This window comes from Urocampus carinirostris, chromosome 5 (assembly GCF_059441175.1).
Source record: "Urocampus carinirostris isolate Australia breed hairy pipefish chromosome 5, RoL_Ucar_1.0, whole genome shotgun sequence".
NCBI lineage: Eukaryota > Metazoa > Chordata > Actinopteri > Syngnathiformes > Syngnathidae > Urocampus > Urocampus carinirostris.
The window spans coordinates 34,020,597-34,045,070 of NC_142353.1; the positions used below are offsets into that span (position 1 = coordinate 34,020,597).

The window sequence follows — 24,474 nt, forward strand, 5'->3', positions numbered from 1 at the left end:
TCCACCTCGTCGCCTCGATGACTGGACCCCTGCGTTATGAACAGACATGGGACCAAGTCACACATGTGCAAGTCTCAAGTAAGTCCCAAGTATTTTTTTCTTGGGCAAGTCAAGTCAAGTCAAGTCACAGGCTGTGTCAAGTCAAGTCAAGTCAAGTCCTGTAATAGGTCAAGTCAAGTCCAAGTCAAGTCACCTTTGGCGTACTGTTGTAATTTTAGCTTCAGAATCTGATCTTAATAAAGTGAAAGGCAATATATAAGAAATCAAGTAATCATCCTTGGCTAATGTGCCTAACCTGTAATAAAATATTTGTATCCTAAATACTCATGTTCAGTAAAATACATCATAGACTCAAACAAACAGTGATATCGTCAGTATTTGGTATTTATTGACAGAAAAAGTGATCTGTAGATCGAAACCCAAACTTTTACTTTTTTTTTACTTTTACAAAGTAACAATAACAGCTAAAACAAATACTAACTTACAGAGGATTAAACTGTCACATTTCTCTTGCTCTTTTCTTTGCAGATTTCTCTCTCACACGCTTTCTGTCACTCACTCAAACAGTATATCCATAAGTCAATCCCTTTTTATGAGGAAACAAATAACAGCTAAAACAAATAGCTTATTATTATTAAACTTTGTTACATTTCTCCTCTCTCTCTCACTCACACACTCACACACACTCACACACTCTCACTCACTCACTCACTCACTCACTCACTCACTCACTCACTCACTCACTCACTCACTCACTCACTCACAATGACACAAATTAACTCACTCACTCAGTCACTGTATATCCATCAGTCATTCCCTTTTTACAAGGTATTGCATTTGCAAAATAGAAGATTAGACAGGGTCTTATCTGCAAGCCGAGCTCGATGGGGTCTCATAATGATTCCACCATGGCTGAAGACTCTTTCCACTGGGGAACTTGAGGCTGGCACTGACAAAGCTTTCATTGCAACAGGAAAAAGGGCAGGGAGGACAGCCCTGTTTGCGTCCCAGAAGGACAGACAAGGCTGCCCACAACAAAGAGAAAAATAGTTATTTAGTTGTGTCTCTGGGTTGGTGGTTGGGTCCTGCTTGCGGCGTTTTTTGTAGCCTGAGAATAGGCCAGTGCTGTCTTCTTGCTGGCTTTCGCTTTCCTCCTCTAGGAATTCAGGACTCTGGGATGTTGTGTGAGGTTGCACCTCACGTAGAATCAGATCTAATTAAAACAAAGAAAAAAAAGGGCAAGCGTAAGATCTCATGAGCATTATTCAAAATTGAACATCCACAGTTTGATACGCTTGCAAAATCATCTCTAAAATGGATTATAATACTCATATAACTGTTTTGAATTACATTTCCATAATTTGATAATGGTGACACGCCTAAGTGTACATCACGTTAAAAAAAAAAAATCCACTGACCTTTTACCATGTCAACAATGTTATTCTTGACATCATCGGTGACAAGCACATCATGCTGAAGCCACATCATGGAGAAAGCCGGGTCCAGGACAGCTGACCTGATGTAGACTGGGTCTGCAAATGGCAGCTCTTCCCCTGATGCAGCTGACAACATCTTCACATTAACGAAGATTCCCCGGAACCGTTTCTTCAAAGAGAATTGCAGGCTATGGATCATGCTTCCCAGGAAGCGCACTTGCGGCTTGAGTCTTTCCAAGTGGTGGTTAAGAGACAATACACAGGGGAGGACAGAGCTAATCGTCACAATCTTCTCTCCCTGAGTAAGATCAGTGGCCTCTGCAAATGGCTGTAGCACATCACAAAGTTCCTTCATCAAGTTCCACTCCCTAATTGAGAAGACCAGCTCACTGTGTCCCGTGTTCTGAACAACACTGCACAAGTCCTGGTGACTGAATGAGAGCACTGCCTTGACTTGTCGGAAAGTTGAATTCCACCGTGTGTTTACAGCAGCGGGTATCCCTCGCTGATCAAACTTCTCCTCAAACGCATCTTTAAAGGTGCTGGATGTATGCAAGAGAGAGCTAAGCTTGGAGCATTTTGCAAAGGAACTGTTCATGATCCGTGCATCCTTGAGACCATCACCAACAGCTAACTGCAGAGTATGCGCAAAGCATTGCTGACGTTTAGGGCTTCCTCTGTTGATTGTGCGGTCCACAGTCTCCCAGTCACCTCTGGAGAGGTCTTCCCACAATTCTTCATCATCCAGATTGTCATCATCGGTTACTTCGTCATCTTGATCCTTCGGAAAACAGACTGAAAATGCTCGCTTCATATTCGCAGCATTATCACAGATTATGAAGTCGAGTTTTTTCCGAATGCCATAATCCTCACACAGGGAATCAAAGGCTTCAGCAATGCGCTCTCCTGTGTGAGATCCCTTGAATCTGCTGCATGCCAGCAGGTATGACTTCAGCATGACTCCTTCTGAGGTTGTTAAGACATGGCCAGTGACTCCCAAAAAGCCGCGCATCCTCCTATCTGACCAAATGTCTATGGTAACCGACACATGGTCTACACCAGCAAGAATCACTTTGATCTTTTCTTGCATGTCTGCAACAAGTGATTCTATTGTTGAAGTTATTGTTCTGCGGCAGATAGGCTGGTATTTGGAGTCGACCACAGACATGAAGTGCCTGAAATGTTTATTTTCCGTCATTGAAAGGGGCATGCTACATCCAATCACAAGATCTGTAACAATAGCATTGGTTATGGACTTCTGTTTGGGATGATTTGCTGAATATGCTTCCAGAGGACGAGACTGGATGAACTGTGATATTGCAGGCTGTGTAGTATCAGTGCAGGCGTTTCTTGTCCTTTCATACTCTGCATATCTGTGAAGCAGATGCAAAAACAAGAATGAGATGTCCTGTATGGTTGGGCAGACATGAAATCATGACATATGGTTAAAAAAACAGTTGTTTGAAACTTTCTGTATTTTTTTTTATCTATCTTCTGGATGATATTACTTAATATCAAATCAACTGTAACTGAAGCTTTTACCACATTTTTTTACTTTTTTATGCTCATAAAGCTGGTATATCTTAACCATGTGATAGTTAATAAATAAAACAATTTATTTAACATTTCCAACCATGAAATCAAAATTTTTAAAGAAAATAATGAGCTAATATTTATTTTTATACTAAAAAGTTACTAAAAAAAAACTACAAAAAAAACTTCCATAATTGTCGACTTAGTGGTCTTAATTATAAGATTGGATTAACATTATTGTCACTATTTGATTTGGAGACTACTGGCATAACTTTTGATCTAGCCTGCACGATTGAGGCGGTTTTAGCGTGATGACGTTGTAGTCTGATTGGTTGTAGCATAGTCCAGTAGTACACAGAGGCATTTGATCAACGCAGCCTCTCGGATGGTTGGCCAGACTAAACTCGTGTGATGAGTTTATCACACGTTTATCACAGTTTATTAATAGTCGCGATAGCCAGGCTTTATTGTTGCACTTTTATTGCACTTTATTGTTGTCAATGTCTACGCATAGGACAGTGTGGAACGTAATTTCGATTCCGTTTTATGTCAAGTACATTTGAAGGAACTGGCAAATAAAACTGACTTTGACTTGACTATGTACGATCAGCATGCCTGTGAAAAAGAGCGGATCCCCCTGCAGCTGCCGCCAACCCCACACTCTCCCCAATCGTGGAAGGTGCCCTTTTGCCAACACTTCCAAATTATATGCAGATTGAGACTATAACATTAAGGCAAAGACACATTTTTCAGGGATGTGATTTTTCCGCTAATTCGCGGAATTCCGCTTTCGCTCCAAAAATAAAATTTTAAAATTTCCGATTCTTTTAAATGGTAAAAAAAACGATTTCGTCTCGACAGCGTTCCATTTTAGTGTTTCCGTAACTGAAATGAAACGTACTTGCGATTGGTTGAAGTCTCCGTGTTGACCAATAAACGCGCTCCTTATAAAGGCGTAGGAGTATGCCATTGTTCATTTCTCACACGTTTTTGCCGAGTGTTTAAAGAAAGATGTCCGAGATCGAACGCAAAGATGCTCCGCGAGTTAAAGAAATTGCTAAGATCGTAAAAAAACAAGTTTCGATCGGACTGGTTAGAGAAGGAATTATCTACAAATGTTGGTGACCCCGACGTGATCCAATGTAGCGAGCAGAGACGGGAGTCGTAAGCGGAGTGTCAAACAAAGGTGCCAACGAAAGCTGCTTTAATGACATTTAAACTGGCGATAACAAAACAAACACGAGAGTGGCTAGAACCGGCCGAATTAAGAGTCCCCCTAGGAACTCGCTAACTAAACAATGGTTCCGTGGGTGAATTATGTACAACCCACTACAGTACTTTCATTTATAGATAACATCTTCTTCTATAACAAAGACATTTATGGTATGTTCTAATATGAGTTACTTTTCATTTGGTCATGATACAATTATTTGTTCATGAAATTTGAACTCTTCAACATGATTTATGTGTTAACTTAGTAATCACATGAGTTAGATATGATGATATTCTCAGTGATAGTTTTTAATAGCAAAGGCAGTCCAATGTTTTTTAATGTGACTGATTTTGAGTTGACTTAAACTGTAATTTTATATGGGATAGTTCAAAATACATTGAAAATGTATGCTGTTGTTTTGTCTATTTCTTTGTCATCTGAGTGCATTGAAAGTACTTAAAAACACGGAAAACCCATGACCTCCGGGGGGCTTCGCCCCACTTCTCCCCCCACCAGGGCACTGCCCTGGACCTAGCTGGGTGCCCGCGGCCCCCAGACCCCCGCCTAATTTTCAGATAATTTCACTTTGGTCAAATCACATCCCTGATTTTTGATCATGTACAGTGCACGTGTCCTTCTCAACTTCACCGCTTAGCCTACCCTATTTTCTCAATTAGACAGCCCGTTTATCCGTAGCTCCTAGCTCAATATGCCTGGCTTGTCTTTTGCGTTACCCGTTGTAGGATAGACGAGGCACTATGAGCACAAATGCATTCGTTTTACTCAAACATACTGCAATGTTTATAAAAGTAAATGAATGAAGCATCATTGACGCAGGTTACGATAACCTCTCGTCTCTGCATAAGAATGTCACAATGATAAACTGAAACCCCCCTGTGCAGCGGCTAAATCGCCCTGCCGCTCACTCTTAGCTAACAACCAAAGAGTAAGCAACTGGACTTTTTAGAGATTGAGCTGTAGATGTTCCTCATGGAAGTTCCTCAAGCTCAAATTAGAAGTCCAGTTGCCTACAACTAAACTGTATGGATAAAATGACCTGGGTGAATGACAATATTCACAGACATTAGCCAACATCCAACTCACCAGATATTAACACATTGACAAACAGATATTAACACTGACAAACACTTACTGGGCAGAATGGCTCTTCAAATGTCGGATGAAATTTGAGGTGGTGGTCTGGCTGTCCGAAATTTTCCCGTTGCAAAATTTGCACTGCGCTGTTCGCCGTTTACCTTCTTCACAGAAGTTTTTGAAGCCAAAAGTTACTACCCTCGGAGCAGACATGCTGACTTCAGGTGGTTGCCGTGGAGGTGTGTGGCGCATGGGCAGAGTGGGCGTGACATGAGAGCGTTTCTCAGCCCGCATCCCGTACTGTAATTGTCAACATTATTTAAATAATGAAATATATATATATATATGAACACGCAAGTCATTCAAGTCATCGTGGCTCAAGTCAAGTCAAGTCCCGAGTCTTAGATTGCCAAGTCCAAGTCAAGTCACAAGTCATAAAAACAGCGACTCGAGTCGACTCGAGTCCAAGTCACTAAGTCTCAAGTCCCCATGTCTGGTTATGAAGGCCCCTCTTGCGCTGGGAAGCGCTGATTATCATATCAGCCCTTCATCCCAGCTCAGCCAGTGATATATTTTGCATTTAAATGTAATTTGTATTTGACCGTACAAAATCCCTTATACTCAAACATATAAAATTCTTCAGTAGCAGTGGCTCAATGTGCACAGAATGCCTTCAATTCCAAGAGAAACCTTCAAGCCCGTTCAAAACCCAATCATGACCTCAAATCGGAAAAAGTGAGAAGATTGAAATCGTTTTAAGGCCCTCCGTCACTTAGACAGGTTGAAAATTGGGGGATAAACCGCAGCAGCAGCACATCCTTGAGGATATAGTTTGGTACTTTAAGAGAGACGGTGGGACAAAGTACAAAAATGATGGAATAATGAAAAGAAGAAAAAAGGCAGCGAAAAAGAAGCCCAACCCCACCCCAACGTAATGATTGACATTTTAGATTAAGGTCAGGTCGGGCTCAGGTTTAATATCTTACCTCTAGTCTCAATCATTCACTCGGTCTATTGCAGGGGTCTCCAACGTACAAGGTGAATGGAAGTGTTGGAGAGCCTCCTAGTGGACAAAACATCCGACAGACAAATATCCTGGTCTCGTATTCTGAAAAAACCCAGTTCCGCCCTATCTCCAACCTTCCTTTCATCTTGTAGTCTCTTCCCAACTTCATCCTCATCTCACTACCTACTGTTTTTTGGAACCCTTTCAGTCCGGTTTCCGTCCGCGTCACAACACAAAATCTGCACTTATCAAAATCGAAACAACCTCCTCACTGCAGCTGATTCTGGTTTACTCTCCATTCTAATCCCCCCGACCTAAGTGCTGCCTTTGACGCGATTTCCTGACCCTTTCTTCTCAGCAAGCTCTCTTCACTTGCCAAACTCCACACACTCCTCAAATTGTTCCATTCGTACCTCACAGGCAGCATTCAATTCATACAACTCAAGTCCTTCTCTGACTGCTCTCCAGTGACCACAGGTGTGCCCCAGGGCTCAGTCTTGGGGCCTCTCATCTTGCCTATGATCTGCCTCACATACTGTGCAATTTTTTTTACTCTAATTTGTTATTTTGTATTCATTACTTGCTTGTTTTATTGTTGTTTTATATTTTGTGTACAGCGACCTTGGGTGTCCTGAAAGGCGCTTCGAAGTCAAATGTATGACATGAACTAGTTTTCTAAATGTGGAAACTTTAAGAGCTCCGAAAACTTCATTTTTTTCATGATCTTGTTTGTTTTTTTAACAGTCCACGCGTTCTCTTTGGCCGTAATATAGCGTTTATATCTAGAGCAAACCTTAACGCATAACCCGAAACCCTAACTCTTAATCCAATAACGACCTTAACCCTAAACCAGGGGTACTCACTCTTTTTCAGCATGTGAGCTACCTACAAAATAATCTAAAAAAAAATGGAGATTCTAGCATTTTAAAAAAAGCGTTCCAATCAGTGGAATTTAATGCGCAATAAGTTAAATCAAATGTTAAAAAATTGAAAATCTGTTCTACAAAATCTGAGTTGTAATGTCAACTCCATGACACAATTTAACTTTGTCTTTTCTTTTTGTGTCCCACGTTTTTGTCAAATGATTGGGAGAAATAAGCAACATAGTACTACAGAAGTGCAGATTTTTTTAACCGGATATGATGAAATAGCATATACCCAATCTTGGTAAATCAAGTACTTACATTTGTATATGATAATCAAAATTCCAACATATATTTAAATAGTAAATTATTTAACATTATATCTTTCTTCATTAATTTTCTTGTTGATTTGTCAGGTGTTATGGTCATCCCCATTGTCCTACACTTACCGAAATGTGAATGTAAGTATTGCATTTCTTTTGAACTCTTGATCATTAAATACTTCTTAAATCATAAGTATAAAATCAGTACAATTTTCAAAAACATGTATACAGGTAATTGTAATAAATTACACCTTTCATCAAAAACATTTGGAATTCTCCTATTTGTTACTACAGCGGGAATAACGCAAACATGCTGCTTTGTAGCACTATGTCTCTCTCTCTCTTCCTATTTTCTCTTTGTCTGTCTCTCTCTCTAGCTCCCTCCCCTTTTTCTCTTTGTCTGTCTCTCTCTCTCTAGCTTTCTAGCTCTCTCTTGCTCTCTCTCTACTTCTCTTCCTTTTTCTCTTTGTCTCTCTCTCTCTCTCTCTCTATCTCTCTCCCTTTCTTCTCTTTGTCTGTCTCTCTCTCATTAGCTCTTCCCCTCTCTCTCTCTAGCTTTGTAGCTCCCTCTCTCTCTTGCTCTCCTAGCTCCCTCCCTTTTTTGTGTTTGTCTGTCTGTCTGTCTGTCTGTCTTTCTAGCCCTCTACCCTTTTTCTGTCTCTCTCTTTCTCTCTCTCTCTCTCTCTATATATATATATATATATATATATAGATCTCTCCCTATTTTCTCTTTGTATGTCTCTCTCTCTCTCCAGCTTTCTAGCTCTCTCTTCTCTTTTTCTCTCTCTCTAGCTCTCTCCCTTTTTTCTCTGTGTCTTTCTCCCTCTCTCTAGCAGTCTAGCTCTCTCTCTCTAGCTTTCTATCTCTCTCTCTTGCTCTCTCTCTAGCTCCCTCACTTTTTTATCTTTCTCTCTCTCTCTCTTTCTCTCTCTCTCTCTCTCTCGCTTTCTAGCTCTCTCTCTCCCTCTCTCTTGCTCTCTCTCTAGCTCCCTCACTTTTTTCTCTTTCTCTCTCTCGCTTTCTAGCTCTCTCTCTCTCTAGCTCTTTCCCTGTTTTCTCTTTTTCTGTCTGCCTCTCTCTCTAGCTCTCTCCCTTTTTTCTCTTTGTCTGTCTGTCTGTCTGTCTCTCTCTCTCTTGCTCTCTCTCTCTCTCTCTCTCTCTTTCTCTCTCGTGTTCGAGTCCTGCCCCACGTGACTTTTGGCCCCAGAACTCAAAAAATCTTACACCCTTGCCCTATGTTAAAAGTGCTTGTAAGACACACACCGACCACTGTGAGGCAGTGCAGAACCTCTCTGCCAACTTTGCTTACTTCCTCTTGGAAACGAAGCAGTTGTTGTCAAACGTTGCTAAGGAAGTCTCCCGGCTACTTGTTGCTGTTTACAATTTAGACGCTCCGGGGGTTGATGATAAAACTTCGGTAAAAAAAATACTGTAAGTTTTGAATTTATTATATTGATAGATGTTATAATAATGGATAAAGAAAGTGAGGATGCGATTGTTTGTTTGTTTTTTAAACAGTGATTGCTAGTTTAGCTTGCTAGCAACAGTACATTGTTTAAGTCGTTGTGTACAGATTTAAGCGAATCTAAATACGTATGTCTGCTTTATTTTTGGAAGCGAGAGAATGAAACAGCCCGAAATTTTACAAACGAGAGTGGAAGTGATCCAGGGATGACAGAGAACGGAGACGGCGCGAGGCCTGGCCGTCGCAGCCCGGCGACGGTGGCCAACGACGGTCGATTACCCAAGGCCCCCTCGGTGGATCACAAAATGTGCAAAGAGTTCAACAACGCCCTCAAACTGCAGCAGGCTGCGCGCAACGCAGCGGGGGACAGCCCGTACCAGCCGCGTCCTCCCTCGCTGCCCAGCAGCAAGTGGAAGGGCAACAAGATGCCGGAGGAGAGCATCCGAGCACGGAGGCTGCGATCCAGCCAGGAGAGCCTGAGCGATCCGGTGGGATCGTCCTCAGACTCCCTCAAGGAAATAGTCTCGACCTCCCCTGCAAGCGAGGCCAAAGCGGCTCCCCTGGTGGTATTCCGCAAGAGAGGCGGCAGCCTGTCCGATTGTGAGCGTGCCAAGCCGAAGAGCGAATGCTCGGAGCTCCGGTTTCGGTCCTCCAGAGTGCGACCGTCGCCGGTGCAGTCCGCCTCGGCGCCTTTTCCCGCCTTGCGGCACAATTTCATGTCGACGGCGCTGAGGGCTGCAAATAGGCTTGATGAAGATGGCTCGGATCTTGCAGCCAGAAGGAGCTCCGAGAGGTTGCTGCTGCACAGGAACCTCAGTGAGAGCGATGCAGGCTCCGATTGCCTGTCCATCAATTCCATGAGGTCCACTAGCAGCGTGTTGAGCCCCATCAGACCTCAGGAGGTCAGAAACAGGTATAATGCCAAATTACCAATATAACGCTAGGTTCTTTTTTTCTCGTTGATGGATTAGGCCTATCAGATATCATATACCCCTAAATCCTATACCTCTAACTTAGAGGTAGGGAACCTATGGCTCGGGAGCATATTGCTCTTTTCATGAATACGTATGGCTCCGAAATAAAATTGTAACTATTGCACATCTCTCTGTGGCGTTCCAAAGTCAAGTGATTTCATCCCGATTTTGGTCCATATAAAGCCGAAGCAACTTAATGTAGAAGTTTGATAAGAAACCATTTCAACTGACAAATAAAAATGCTGGCTTTGATTGGTTGAGCAGTACAGGTGGGTGGATCCCTGCACACGGTGCAAGGCACTTCCTTCTCTCTCTCGCTCAGTGCAGTCTACACCGAAAGTGAATATGACGATATGCTTATCGTTTGCAGTCATTTGTGACATTTTTACAAAAGAACTTTGCATGCACATTGTTTTGAAACCGTTATTAAGGACAAATTTCATGGAAAAAAATGGCCTCAACACTCTTAACTGAAGGTGGAAGACAAATTGTAAACGGCATATTTACATTGATTTGGGACACAGGATATGGCATTATTAACATTTCATACATTTGATTAAATCATCAAATGACACACAGTGGAATCAAATGTGCTGAAGAATTAGCTTTTGTCTAGAGAGCGTGTTTTTTCAATTTTGTCTGAAAATTAATGATGTGGCTCTGTCAATTTCTTTTTAAAACATTTTTTGCTTTTATGGCTCTTTGGGTCAAAAAGGTTCCTGACCCCTTCTCTAACTCAACCCCAACCTAAACTTGACCCAAAGATCCATAAAAGAAATAATATAAAAAAAAAACATGGAGAGGGCCATACCATATGTTAAGACCAAATTCAACAAAACCGCCAAACCTGCTCTTAAGGCAAAAGCTAATTTTTCAGCACGTTTTATTTCACTGTGTGATGTTGGATAAATTGTATGAAATACCAATAATACCACTTAAAAACAGCCCCCCCGTCTCACAGTTACTTAATAGTGTTGAGGCTCCATTTGACTGCCAGGTGTAAGGACAGTTCTTTGGTAAAAATGTCACAAAATTTTACAAACGAGGATACCAACGATTAACCTTCAGTGTAGGAGGAATGTGCACTGTGTGTGTGTATGTATAACCCCACCTATTCCTACCGCTCACCCAATCAAAATTGCCCTGGGTGCTTTGCTAAGGCTTCGGGGTGTTTAAACTTTGTAATGTGGCTTTTCATCATAAAGTGTCTCAACAATTAACATAGATTGTTCAACGAGATTCTATATAATGGATTATTTAGCGATTTCCAGCCAAAACCGCGTCTGTTTCACTTTAAATCAGGGGTGTCAAACTCATTTTAGCTGGGGGGCCACATCATTGAAAAAGCACACTCGCAGGGGGCAGACTAGTGAATTAAAGACAAAGTGAGAAAAAAATGGAAAAAAGCAAGAGGTATAAAAAGGGAGAGGGAGAGATAGACAGAAGGGGGAAACCAAAAGGGAGAAAGAGACATGGAAACGGAAATAAAGAGAAAGAGAGAAGAAGAAAGAAGAGAGAGTGAGAAATAAAAAGACAATGAAAGAGATGGGAAGAATGAAAGAAAGGGCAATGGAGAAAAATGTATGGTGAGAGAAAAAGAGAGGGGGAAAAAGGGAGAAAAACAAGAAAGAAGGGGAGAAAAATGAAAGGGATAAAGAGACAGAAAATGAGAAGAGAGAAAGAACAGGGATAATAAATGGAGACAGAGAGAAATAGAGGGTGAAAGAGAAACAAAAAGAGTGAAAAATAAAAAGAGAAAAAAAAGGGACAAATAGGTAGAGCGAAAGAGACCAAGAGAAAAAGAGAGATGGAGAGAAAAAGAAAAGAAAAAGAGATGAAAAAAATTGTAAGATAAAGAGATAACTGAAAGAGAAAAGAAAAGAGAAAGAGAATGAAAAAGAGAGAACAATAGAGAAAAAGAAGAATAGCAAAAGAAAGACCGAATGAAAAAAAGATAAAGAAACGCGTCTCGGGTTGCTTTGGGAGTGGTGCCTGTCTCTGGTGACATCTGGTGGACGTTTTTAAAATCGCAGCTCATTTCTCTCTTGGCGTTATCTCGCACCCAGATTCAAACCCTCTGCCGCATGTTTAACACCCTTGCTGTAAATTGTAGTCCAATTTGTGCCCTATATATAGTGGACCAAACCCTGGTGTAAAATAGTCTCGTCTCTGTGCCACACGCGCCACGATTGACTCGGCGAGTAACAATTCCGCAAATAACTGTGTGCGCTCCAATTTATCTTCGAGCCAAACATGCTCATGAAAAGAGCCATATATGGCTCATGTGCCTTAGGTTTCTGACCACTCGCCTAACACTAAACCCTAACCCTTTTTTCCCCCAGAGATTTTCAGTCTATGGGGAAAAAACAAACATATTTTTGGTCATTTTTGAATGGTTATCTGTATTGATGTCATTTTACACTGGAAATATTATATATACTGGGAAATACTATGCAATTGAAAAAAAACGAGTTTTATACGTTTGCCTTATTAGGTTATCAGCTTGTGATGTTTTTCAGGAGTTTTCTGGAGGGCGGAGGTTTGGGCAGCGGTGCCCTGCTGGGGGTGGAAGAGCTGAAACGCTACTTTCCCGACCGCAGGCTGGGAATCTACGTGGTCACCTGGAACATGCAGGGAGAGAAGGTAGGACAATCCAGAGAACGAGAGATTCTCAGTTTTGTCTTCATGGTCGATTATCCTCCAGGGCCTCCCCTCCAACCTGGACGACCTCCTCCTTCCGACCGACTCGGAATACGCGCAAGATTTTTATGTTGTTGGGGTGCAGGAAGGATGTGCTGACAGGTATGTAGCTTTGATGTGTTGAATTACTTTGTGCCTCAAAATATACAGTGCTTGCAAAAGTATTGAGCCCCCCCCCTTACCCCCTAGAACGTTTTACATATTGCCATATTAGGCTTCAAACTTATTGATAAATAAAACTCAAATATTTTCAGGGTTGATTACTTTCAATTACTTTTGGATTACTCCAATACCAAATATGCTAATAAAAGACAAAAGAAACTAAATATGAATAAAATGACTAAATTTTGTGCAGGCTTGGGGAGTAACGGAATACATAGAACGGCAAAAACGATGTTGGCAAGCTGTTTGGATTTATTTTCATTTTGTTTCTGTCGCATTTTATGTTAGTTTTGCCGGAGATCAAAGCCAGGAGAGAAAGCTAACCACGTGTTGTGAGTCATAATTTTATTCATATTTAGTTTCTTTTGTCTTTTATTAGCATATTTGGTATTGGAGTAATCCAAAAGTAATTGAAAGTAATCAAGTTAAAGTAACCCCACCCAACCCTGAATATTTTCCAAGAATCAACAACATGCGAGAAACGATCATGAAAAGAAACAAAATTCATTCTGCATTTTTGAGTGTTCTAACAAATAAAATACTGAAAAGTAGGTGTTGCAAAAATAGTGCCCCCCTTTGAGTTATACCCTGTAACCTCCTTTTGTTGCCATAACAGTAACAAGTCTTTTTGAGTATGTCTAGAGGTTTTACACATCTTGAAACATAAAAAATTACCCATTATTCCTTACAAACACCTCCAGTTCATTAAGGTTTGATGGTGATCGTTTCTGCAGCTCATTTTCCAGAACTTTCCACAAATGCTCCAAAGGGTTGAGGTCTGGACTTTGGCTTGGCCATTCTAACACCTTTATTTTGTTAGTTCTAAACCATTCCATTGTAGATTTTGCTTTATGTTTAGATTTTTTGTCCCGTGCCCCATTTTTAGGTCTCGCGCAGACGCCTTACAGATTTTCTGCCAGAATCACTCTGTATTTGGATCCATCCATCTTCCCATTAACTCTTAAACGATCTTTCCAGTCCCCGCTGAAGAATAGCAAGCCGCAGAGCATGATTCTAGCACCACCATGTTTGATAGTGGGTATGGTGTTTTCAGGGTGCAGTGTGACGCTTACGCCAAACATAACACTTTGCATTCAGCCCAAAAAGTTTGATTTTGGTCTCATCTGACTAGAGCACCTTGTTCCACATGTTATTTGTGTCTCCTATGTGGCTCCTTGCAAACGCCAAACAAGCTTTATTATGGTATTCTTTCAGAAAGGGTTTTATTATTGCCACTCTTTATGCATGAGTACAACTAATAGTTGTTTTATGCACAGATTGTCCAAACTCAGCTGTGTATAACTGCTAGTCATTCAATGTGATCATGGGTCTCTTGGTTGCTTCTCTAATTAGTTGTCTCTTTGTTTGGGCCAAAGGTTCAGGTCTTGGTTGGTTTACAGTGGTTTATTCCCTCCTGTTTAGATGTCATAGCTCCCACAGTGCTTTGGGAGATGTACAAATGTTGTGAAGTCTTACATGCCATTCCTGCTTTGAACCTTTCCACAAATTTATCCCGGACCTGCCTGGTGTGTTCTTTGGTCTTCATAATGCTGTCTGTAGAGCTCTGAGCACATCACAGGGCAGGTGCATTTTGACTGAGAATTATTGATCCATAGGTGCACTTCTGTCATGGTTAGTCATTTAGATCGATATTGGATCATTCAGAAATCATCATTGAACTTCTGGAGTCAGTTGGCTGTGATGAGAGAACATTGGGCAAATATTTTTGCAACACCTACTTTTCAGTTTTTTCGTTGTTATTATAATGAAATGTTGAAGTCATTTGGTACGACTTGTTGTTGATTCTTTGAAAATATTTTTGAGTTTTTTTGGATTTATAAGTTTGAGGTCATGAGATCGAACCTCCTGTGTGGCGTTTGCATGTTCTCCCCGTGCTTGCGTGGGTTTCCTCCGGGCACTCCGGTTTCCTCCCACATTCCAAAAACATGCATGTCAGGTGAATTGGCCGGTCCAAATTGACCCTAGGTGTGAATGAGCGAGTGCCGGCAACCAATTCAGGGTGTGCGTGTGCGGCACAGTTCTGAGGTCATGGGTTCAAATCCAGCTACCAACCATCCTGTGTGGAGTTCGCATGCTCTCCCTGTGCTTGCGTGGGTTTCCTCAGGGCACTCCGGTTTCCTCCCACATTCCAAAAACATGCATGTCAGGTTAATTGGCCCGGTCCAAATTGTCCCTAGCTCTGAATGAGCGAGTGAGTTGCCTGTCTCTGTGTGCCCTGCGACTGGCTGGCAACCAGTTCAGGGTGTCCCATGTCCATTGCCTGAAGATAGCTGGGATGGGCTCCAACACCCCCGCGACCCTACTGAGGATAAGCGGTGCAAATAATGAATGAATGAAAGTTTGAAGCTTGAAATGTGACAATATGCCAAAAAGGCCAGGCGCTGCATCTATACATTTGTGTGTAGGAGGGAGTGGGAGACCCGCCTCCAGGAGTGTCTGGGTCCACACTACGTCATGCTGTACACGGCCTCGCACGGCGTTTTGTACCTCAATGTTTTCATCCGCCGGGACTTGATCTGGTTCTGCTCGGAGGTGGAGCACGCCACCGTCACCACCAGGATCATCTCGCAGATCAAGACCAAAGGGGCCGTGGCCGTGGCCTTCACCTTCTTCGGGACCTCCTTTCTCTTCATCACGTCGCACTTCACCTGTGAGCGCCCGAAGCAGATTTTAGAAGATTTCGAACGTTCCAAAAGCTGACGAGATCTAGAATGTGGTCGTGAGCGACAAAGAAAACTAAAGGTTTATACTTTTCTTTCCCAGCTGGAGATGCCAAAGTGTACGAAAGGATTTTGGACTATAACAAGATCGTGGAGGCCTTGGCTCTGCCTAAGGGACTCCCGGATACCAACCCCTACCGCTCCACTTCATGTAAGGAAAATTGCCAAATTGTGCTGGGTCATCTAAAAATGAGAGCACTGCACCAGCAAATCAAATAAGTAGGAATTAAGTAAATTGTAAATGGTCTGCATTTCTATAGCGCTTTTCAAGTCAATGAAGACTTCTCATAGCGCTTTACAATGTGCTTCACACTTACCCATTCACACACACACTCGCACACCAATAGGGAGTCAGCCGTGCAAAGCGCCTACCTGTTTATTGGGGGGATTAGGGATTCAGTGTCTTGCCCGTGGACACTTCGACATATAACACGGAGGAGCCGGGAATCGAACCTGCGACCTCTTGATCCCAAGACGAGCGCTCTACAAAGTCCGATCTATTTATTTATTTTCAAAAGGTCCAGTTGCATCTTACAAATTCCTTCTTCCTAAGTTTTAGAATTTGATTTTAAATTTTAGCCTGATAAAGTGGCCCATTTATTACCAGACTCATATTAAAGTAGGTTTTGGGTGTCCGGGGAAGAGTTTTTTAAGGTAATTTTGTGTATTTACTCAAAAAATTAACGGGAAGGTAAATTGAATTAATTTAATTAACATCAATAATGAATTTATTGTATTTCCAGAATCATTTGTTCACTTATTGATTTAATAAATTCAATAACCTTTTCAAACGGGATCAATTCACCATGAAAGAGTATGGTCCCTTTTTGTCCTCTAGGGGGTGCTGCAACACAAAACGTTACGAAAGGCTGTCCTAATATTATAAAGCAGTGTTTTTTCTCGTATTGTCCTTTCTTGTTTTTTTTTTCGTGAAATTATTACATTAACCAATTTTGCTGTAATTTTATCATTTATATCATTTCAAACCTGTTCCCAATGATTTAAAACTTCTTTTTTTCTAATAACATGAGAAAAATAATAAAATGCTCAATACTACCTGCCGATGGAAATATTTTGGCAGAAAAAAAAGTTTACATTTTAAAAATAAATAAATATAAAAAGGGGGTGGGGGTGTGTGTTAGCTAAAATGTCTTTCTAAAGCAGGGGTGTCAAACTCATTTTAACGCGGGGGCCACATAATAGAACAAACGTTCTCTCAGGGGCTGGCCTGGTAGATTGAGGAGAAAGAAAAAAGAAAAAAATAAAAGAAAGAAAGATGGGAAAAGAGAGTGTGGGACAAGGAAGGAGAAAAAAAAGCGTGTGGGACAAGGAGAGAGAAAACGTGAGAAACAAGAGATCAAAAGAGCAGGGGGAAGAAAGAGAAAGAAATACAAAGAGAAAAAGAGAGAGAAGGAAAGCAAATAGGAGAGAAAGAAGGTAGAAAGAGAGAAGGGGAAAGCAGTGAGATAAAGAGAAAATAAAATAAATGAAGATAGCATAAGATGGTAAAAGACACAGAGAGAAAGAGACAAAGAGGAACAAAGACAGAGAAAAAGACACAGAGAGAAAGAGACAAAGAGGAACAAAGACAGAGAAAAAGAGAGACAGAGTGAAAGAGATACAAATACATTTTCCTCCAGTTTCTGAGTATTTTTTCACCAAGTACTTGTTTTCTTTTACTCAAGTGATTATTGTGATGACTTCTTCCTACTTCTACTTGAGCCATACTCTAAAGTAAAAGTACTTTTACTTGGGTAAAGGTTTTGACTACTATGCCCACCTCTACCTCTGAGCTACTGGATTAAGAAGAATATTAGTGACTTTGAGAAAGACCCCATCAAAGAAGATCATTCTGGGGCTCACCAAAAGAGGTCCTAAAGCATTCGAGGGTTCCTTTTTTGAGTACCTTTTGTGCTTTTGTGTTTGTGCCACATAGCCGACGTCACCACAAGGTTCGACCAGGTCTTCTGGTTCGGGGACTTCAACTTCCGTCTGGGTCAGGAGCGGGCCAGCGTGGAGAGCATCATCAAGAGTGCGTCCGGGGATGGCATGGAAGCCCTGATGGAGCACGACCAGCTCACCAAGGAAATGAAAGACGGTATGTAGATTTGTCCCAGTCCTGCAGTCAGGTTTGATTTTCTCCGCCCACCCTTTTTCACTTGCCCTATTTTGTCACTTCCGGGCTTTGATTTCCACCCACACCTGGCGTCACTTGTCCTGATTACCCTCCTATCACACCTCTCCAGCTTCACTAATCAACTCTGTTGTCTGGGCTTGATGCTAGTTCCAGGGTTCCTAGACCTTTTTCATGGCCAAATTCAATAATTTTTTTCACAGTCATCCAGTCAGGTTTGATTTCCTCCCCGTACCCTCTCCCATTTGCCCTTTTTTGGTTACTTCCTGGCTCTGTTTTCCACCCACACCTGGTGTCACTTGTCCTGATTACCCTCCTATCACACCTCTCTAGCTTCACTTCTGAACTCTCCGTTTTCTGGGCTTGGTGGTCCTTGAAAACATTCAAATTCAAGCATTTTCAAGGATTTCAAGCAGCCTTACATACCCCGTTGATCAAGAAGTTAAACAATTGAATGCCGTTTATCTCCTGTTTCCAGGTTCTATCTTCAAAGGCTTCCAGGAGGCCAACATCCACTTTCTGCCCACGTACAAATTTGATATTGGCAGCGATGTGTATGACACTAGCACCAAACAAAGGACGCCGTCGTACACTGTAACAAGCTTTTCTCCCAATCAAGCCATCCCCCCCCCCCAAAAAAAAACAACCTCTATTTGGTTTCCTTCTTCAGGACAGGATCTTGTTCCGGACCAGGTACGCTGACGACATCCACGTGCTGAAATATTCCAGCTGCTCCAGTATCAAAACATCGGACCACCGGCCCGTGATCGGCATCTACCACGTTAAGTTGAAGGCGGGCAGAGACACGTGAGGAAACATGACACACTTTGATTGGTTGCGGAGGGAAATAGGGGGGCGGGACGGGGCTGAGTGGTTATCGCGTCCGCGGGACAATTTTGAGGTCATGAGATCAAATCCGGGGCAGCACGGCGGAGCGGTGGTTAGCGCGTGTGCGGCACAGTTCTGGGGTCATGGGTTCAAACCCAGCTACCAACATTCCTGTGCGGAGTTTGCATGTTCTCCCCGTGCTTGCGTGGGTTTCCTCCGGGCACTCCGGTTTCCTCCCACATTCCAAAAACATGCATGTCAGGTTAATTGGCCTGGTCCAAATTGTCCCAAGGTGTGAATGAGCAAGTGAGTTGTCTGTCTTTGTGTGCCCTGCGATTGGTTGGCAACCAGTTCAGGGTGTCCCCTGCCCACTGCCTGAAGATGTCTGGGATGGGCTCCAGCACCCCCGCGACCCTACTGAGGATAAGCGGTGCAGATAATGGATGGGATCAAATCCAGCTACCTCCCTTCCTGTGCAGGGTTCGCATTTACTCCCATTCAAAAAAAAAAAAATCCATGTAGGGTTAACTGGTCGGTCCAAATTGTCCCTAGGTGTGAATGAGCGAGTGAGTTGTTTGTCTCTGTGTGCCCTGCGACTGGCTGGCAACCAGTTCACGGTGTCCCCTGCCCATTGCCCGAAGATAGCTGGGGTGGGCTCCAGCACCCCGAGACCCTACTGAGGATAAGCGGTGCAGAGAATAGATGGGTGGATGGATGGATGGGACATAGGAAAAAAAATAGGAGTAGACCAGGAGATACAACGGTCTCAAACACAATTTACCTGGGGTCTGTCGAAGCTAGGGTCCAGGTAGGCGAGTTTGGGCCAAATCGGGTTTTTCACCAAAATGTTTGGATAAAAACATTCCACCGTTTTGGAACATCTTATTTTTTCAATTCCTTACACAAAATAATAACATAAAAAAACATTAAGAATAAATCAATAGATCAGTAATAAATGAATCGATAATCCCCCAGGGCTGCACTCACAGAGACAGTGTGCATTATGCAGTGCCTCCTAGTGGTAAAGAAATGTCATACATGAAAAAAAAAGGATACGGATTTAAATAATGAGCAAAAATACATTAACTATCGTATGAATTTGCCTCGTTTCTCACTAATCGTAAGTCCAAAAAAATTTGGATTCATCTTCCATAACATGAGCCTTACTTATTCTCCCCTGTCTTGCTGCTACGGGTACCCCAAAAAACAAAAACCTGGCGAAAGGCTGTGCGAGAATTGGTGCTCTATGGTCACCGAGTCTCCGTAATTTTCATCATTTACTTGTGATGTTCGGCACTAGTATTCGCGACAAAATACTGCAACATCTAGTGGTCAAATGATACATACTGTCCCTTTAACTCTCATATTGAGCCCAGGGCCTCAAACTATCATCGTGAGGGCCTCAATTGACCCCTGCTTTATGGTCTGGAGAAGATGATTTTTCTGCCACTTTTTACAATATTTTCCCGATTATCCGACACCAAGAGTTAATTATTTCACGTGCCTTAAAACATATAAAATTCAAACTTTGTGGTGTTCTTGTGTCCCCGCCATTCAATGTTCTCAAAAACTGATGAGTTATATTTCTAAGATGGCCGTCTGTTATTAGTCGACAGCACATACGATGCTGGTCTGCTGTTGGTTTGCTTCATGGCATCATCAAAACATCAAAATGCATTTGGCTGAACTACCTCCCACAATGCCCATCCATTTGTTTTTATTCAGTTCATCTCTTCTGCCTCATAAAGACTTTGCATTCAATACTGTATTCAGCCCCTCCGCTTAACTTCACTCCTCTCATACAAAAGCCATGGGTCCCAAAACCTGCAGTGATGCTAAAGGGAGAAGCAAAAACAAGATAAGCACGAAAATAAAACTTGCAATGCTGTGAAGCGATCGAGAATCGGGAGAATGACAAAAGTTGGTGTGCAACGTTTGAGGTGTTTTTAAAGAGTTGAAAGTAGAATATTTTCTCCATTGTGTTAACAATGTCCAACGGAGTTCAAAGAGCCTTTATAAAAAATTCCACCGCGCCTATCCGATTTTACTTACTTTTAGAATGGCTGTTCCGGGATTCGCAAAACATTAGGACACGGTGAAGAGGGATATGTTTGTTCCTGTTTTCTTTTTTTTTTTGTTAGTTTGGCTGAAAATGGAAAAAGTAAGAGAAGTGCTTCAAATAGTCCATTTGCAAATAGACACTCCCAAAAAGATGAAATAAAAAAGACTTTAATAGTACTTGGGGAATGAGATGTCGGAGGCTGCGATCATGACTTTAAGCCAGGAGAGAGTAGCAAAGATTCCACTTGCGTACAACACCTTTAAAAATAAGGAGGCGATTAAAGTAAAGACACTTTTAAAGAATTCTCAAAATTGGAAGTCCACAAACAACTTCGTTTTAATCAGCGTCGTCGTCTCCCGCCCCACCCTGCATCCATCCGCTACTCCACTCCACCAGCTCTTGTCACATCGCACAAAAATTTACATGTGTATTTCTTTATAATGTTATTTGTTTGCTCATATTTTTCACATGTGTAGTATTTAGTATGTACTATTTTGTTTTTTTAATGGTTTTATCTGGGGATTGTATTAGCTATCTGGAAATTTTACTTAAGGACCCACCATCAGAATGGAATAGTGTTGTATCTTGGACGTCTACTCTATGTAAAAGGAGAATAGATGTGCACAAATGCACGTGAAAGTGTTTATCTAGAAATGTCGTTTGAAAATATTCCAATTCCAAGCGATCACACATCCATATTTGTTGAGCGATTCCAACGTGTTTTCCCAGCATTCCACTGGGAGCAGGCCAGTTTGACCGCAGCCTGTACCTGGAGGGCATCAAGAGGAGAATTAGCAGAGAACTGAAGATGAGGGAGGCCATGAAAAACCAAAGCAGCGTGTGCGTCCTCTCCTGATGTTTTCAAGAAACTACAAAGGGTACCTCAGCGCCACCCACTAGTCTGAACGGAGAGCGTTCGAGGGCGGGAACCTCGACCTACCCGGAATTCGACGTCAGTATTAATGTGATGCCTTTGGACTTCGAGTCACGAGACGTCTTTTTTTAAAAGACATCACAGAGAAAAGATGATTTCCTTTTCATTTGTTATCATGAGCAGCTGCTAGTTTCTTTTCATTTTAAAAATGATTGTGTGAGGGCTTTAACCAGATGCCTTCGAGATCCTTTTAATTGGTTGGAAACGTTGTGACGTTTCCGGTGGGCAGCGTTTAGCCTGCAGGCAAAACGGTACTTGCGCTGGTCAGGAGACTGAGGAAAAGAAAGCTGTCATTTTTGCTTGTCGTCATGTTGTGTTTGTTCCAGAATTGGAGAAAAAACGTTCGTGATCGCTAATTGGAGTTTTAAAGGACACTCCTGATCATAGAAAAGGAAGAGAGTTGTGGTCAAATGCATTAAAGCTTAAAGATTGGACCGAGGCACTCATCAAAAGTGCCCGGGTTTACAGCGCACATTTCATGTCGGGTAAGAGAAATTAAATGTTTATGTTGCTATTGAGTCTATAGAACTTACCGTAAATTCCGGACTATAGAGCGCACCTGATTATAAGCCGCACCCACCACATTTTAAGAGGATAACCGCTTTTGTACTTACACAAGCCGCACCTGTATATAAGCAGCATGCGCCCACATTAAAACATGTAACACAATCACAAAATTAACCCAAACCCGACTGCGAGTCCTGCGATTGTAACTGAATATAAAGTACACAGTCCAAAAACCACAGCCGGCAAAATAAACGGAAAATGATACCGGTACTTAAGGTTTGATGCAGAGTCCGGGTCCCGTTGAAAATAATCCAAGGAAAAAAAATGTATATTTCCAAAGGTAAGGGTGGGAAAAATATATATCCACTATTGTCCGCTGCGTCCACAAACACGTCTCACCTTTACTCCACTTCCTGTCAGCCCCTGTTGTTTTCGCTCCTTTTTGATTCGCCCGTGGAAAACATATCAGAATAAGTCTCTGAAATAAATACATTACAAAAATATACAGTTGCAAATACATATTATACATGGTTACACATATTTACAAAGAAAGACGGTACAGCGAGTTTTCAAAGCTTTAATAATATTATAACTTTCATCCCAAACCGTGCCTTTGAAGGGTAGCAAAACGCTACTAGCAACACGCTTGCAACACAGTAAACGGTCAGTTAAAAAAAACATACCGTACATGTAGATATCACGGTAAACCGTCCTCGTCTTCCTCCTTATAACTGACGTCATCAGTCGTCTTCCTTCAGTATGGGAAAGAGACTTTGTCATATAAACGTCATTCCACGCTCCCTTATTCAAAAACACGCTAGCAACACGCTCGCAAAGTAAAATTTACGTGCAGTAGCTCTGTTTCCTTCTTTATCGGACTGTTCGATTGCGTTTAGCTTGAAAGCTGCGTCATGTGCCTTTCTTTTTGCAATTTGCATGATGAGGATATATCTACGCTAATTTAATTTGTGCACAAGCTAAGACGTTGCAGTCTTCCTCGGCGCATATATTCCACCGGTCTAAATCTTACCTTTCGTACTCGAGCGCCGCTGGCGGCTGTTAGAAAAATTACACAAATTGGCCGCATCACTGAATAAGCCGCAGGGTTGAAGGTTTGGGAAAAAAAAGCTTTAGCTAACTGTTAGCATGTAGCCTAAATGCCAAGGTTAGCTTTGTAAACACTGTGCGGCTGCTCGGAAAGAATGTTGGGCACACAATCCAAGTCATTTATTTAATTTATTCTTGTATTTATTGTTCAGGTTTTTTTAGGAGAAGCATCTTTTCATGGCATTTAGGCTACACAACAGTTAACTGAAGCTAAGAAAATAACGAGATACTTTTCTGATAGAATGGGTACTATGGACTCGATAGCAACAATCATAAACGTTTAATTTCTCGAACTTGATATGAAGTGTGCGCTGCAAACGTGAGCCTCTTGATGAGTGCCCCGGTCCAATCTTTTCGCTTTAATGCATTTAACCACTACTCTTCTTTTTCTTTGCACAGGAGTTTTCGTTGTGATCCTATAAAACTTCAATTTATGATCACTCATTATTTTCTCCGACATGACGACAACCAAATCCTACCACAGTTTTCTTTTCATCGGTTTTGTGACCAGTGCACGTATTGTTTTGTCGGCTTCAACTGATGGAACGTAGGCTATGAAAGGGGTTCTCAAATCGGGGTCTGCAAAATAATTTTGGTCATTAAAATTTTACAACACAAAACAAAAATAAACCTTATAACAACTAATAAAGGATGAAATATTAAGAAACAGCTCTATGCTCTTCTTGTAAAACCCAAGGTTATGAATTATGGACTTTTTTTCAATTTCTGTTTAAGTGGAATCGTATTTTTTTGTTATTCAATGCAACCGGGCAACAAATAGGGCCCCAAACATTCTAGGTCAGCCAAACAAACCATCTTTCAAAAGGCCGTGATGTTACAACTTCTGTTCTTAATCGTGTTTTTTGTATTAATTTCAAAAAAAAGATTTGGAGAGAATTGTGTTTTTCATGAATAAAATACCTAACAATGAACTTATTTCACTCCCGAAAACAAACTTGTATTATTTGACTATAATACCGTATTCCCTACTTGAATACTTGGTGGCGTCAGTACATGGTGTATTAAAATAATATTCATTTTAAAAAGTGCGCTGCACTTCTGCAGCAGTGATCCATTATTCCCGATCGCATATTAAACGTGAGTGGAGACTGGTAAAGCGCACTTTTGTCAGGCCTGGCAGCTGTTTTTGAAGTTTTTCCCACTTAAAATGAACAGCACTCCATTATCCCCAATCCAAATTTGTCTTGAGAGGGGACTGGCAGAAGGTACTTTTGTTGGAAGGTGAGCCGTTCTGGCCCGTCTCAAATGAAATGCAGTTGTGGTCTGAGAGCAGGGGTCGGCAGAGCGCATTTTTCTCTTTTGGCCCCTGGAGCGTGCCATTGTGGCCTGCCTAAAATGAACTGCACTGTTTTGGCCGCAACCCACAATCC

At 41.8% G+C, this 24,474-nt stretch overlaps 2 protein-coding genes across 3 annotated transcripts; one reads left to right on the plus strand and one right to left on the minus strand.

Annotated features, from left to right (window-relative positions):
* Positions 1-506: 506 nt before the first annotated feature.
* Positions 507-5,531, minus strand: LOC148366104 (zinc finger BED domain-containing protein 4-like). 2 transcript variants are annotated; one of them, XM_088335158.1, is made up of 3 exons: positions 5,336-5,531; positions 1,419-2,809; positions 507-1,213 (listed from the first exon to the last, which is right to left on the minus strand). In XM_088335158.1, the coding sequence occupies exons 1-3, from the start codon at positions 5,527-5,529 to the stop codon at positions 822-824; spliced, it is 1,977 nt and encodes a 658-aa protein (XP_088191284.1). In that variant the 5' UTR covers positions 5,530-5,531; the 3' UTR covers positions 507-821. The 2 variants fall into 2 exon arrangements, with proteins under 2 accessions (XP_088191284.1, XP_088191285.1); XM_088335159.1 differs by lacking the exon at positions 5,336-5,531 and adding an exon at positions 4,083-4,217.
* A 3,226-nt stretch (positions 5,532-8,757) lies between these two features.
* On the plus strand, positions 8,758-24,019 carry inpp5e (inositol polyphosphate-5-phosphatase E). Its single transcript, XM_088336527.1, has 10 exons — positions 8,758-8,900; positions 9,087-9,847; positions 12,428-12,551; positions 12,613-12,710; positions 15,197-15,441; positions 15,555-15,662; positions 17,448-17,609; positions 18,124-18,239; positions 18,316-18,452; positions 21,265-24,019. The coding sequence occupies exons 2-10, from the start codon at positions 9,141-9,143 to the stop codon at positions 21,389-21,391; spliced, it is 1,824 nt and encodes a 607-aa protein (XP_088192653.1). The 5' UTR covers positions 8,758-8,900; positions 9,087-9,140; the 3' UTR covers positions 21,392-24,019.
* Positions 24,020-24,474: the final 455 nt, after the last annotated feature.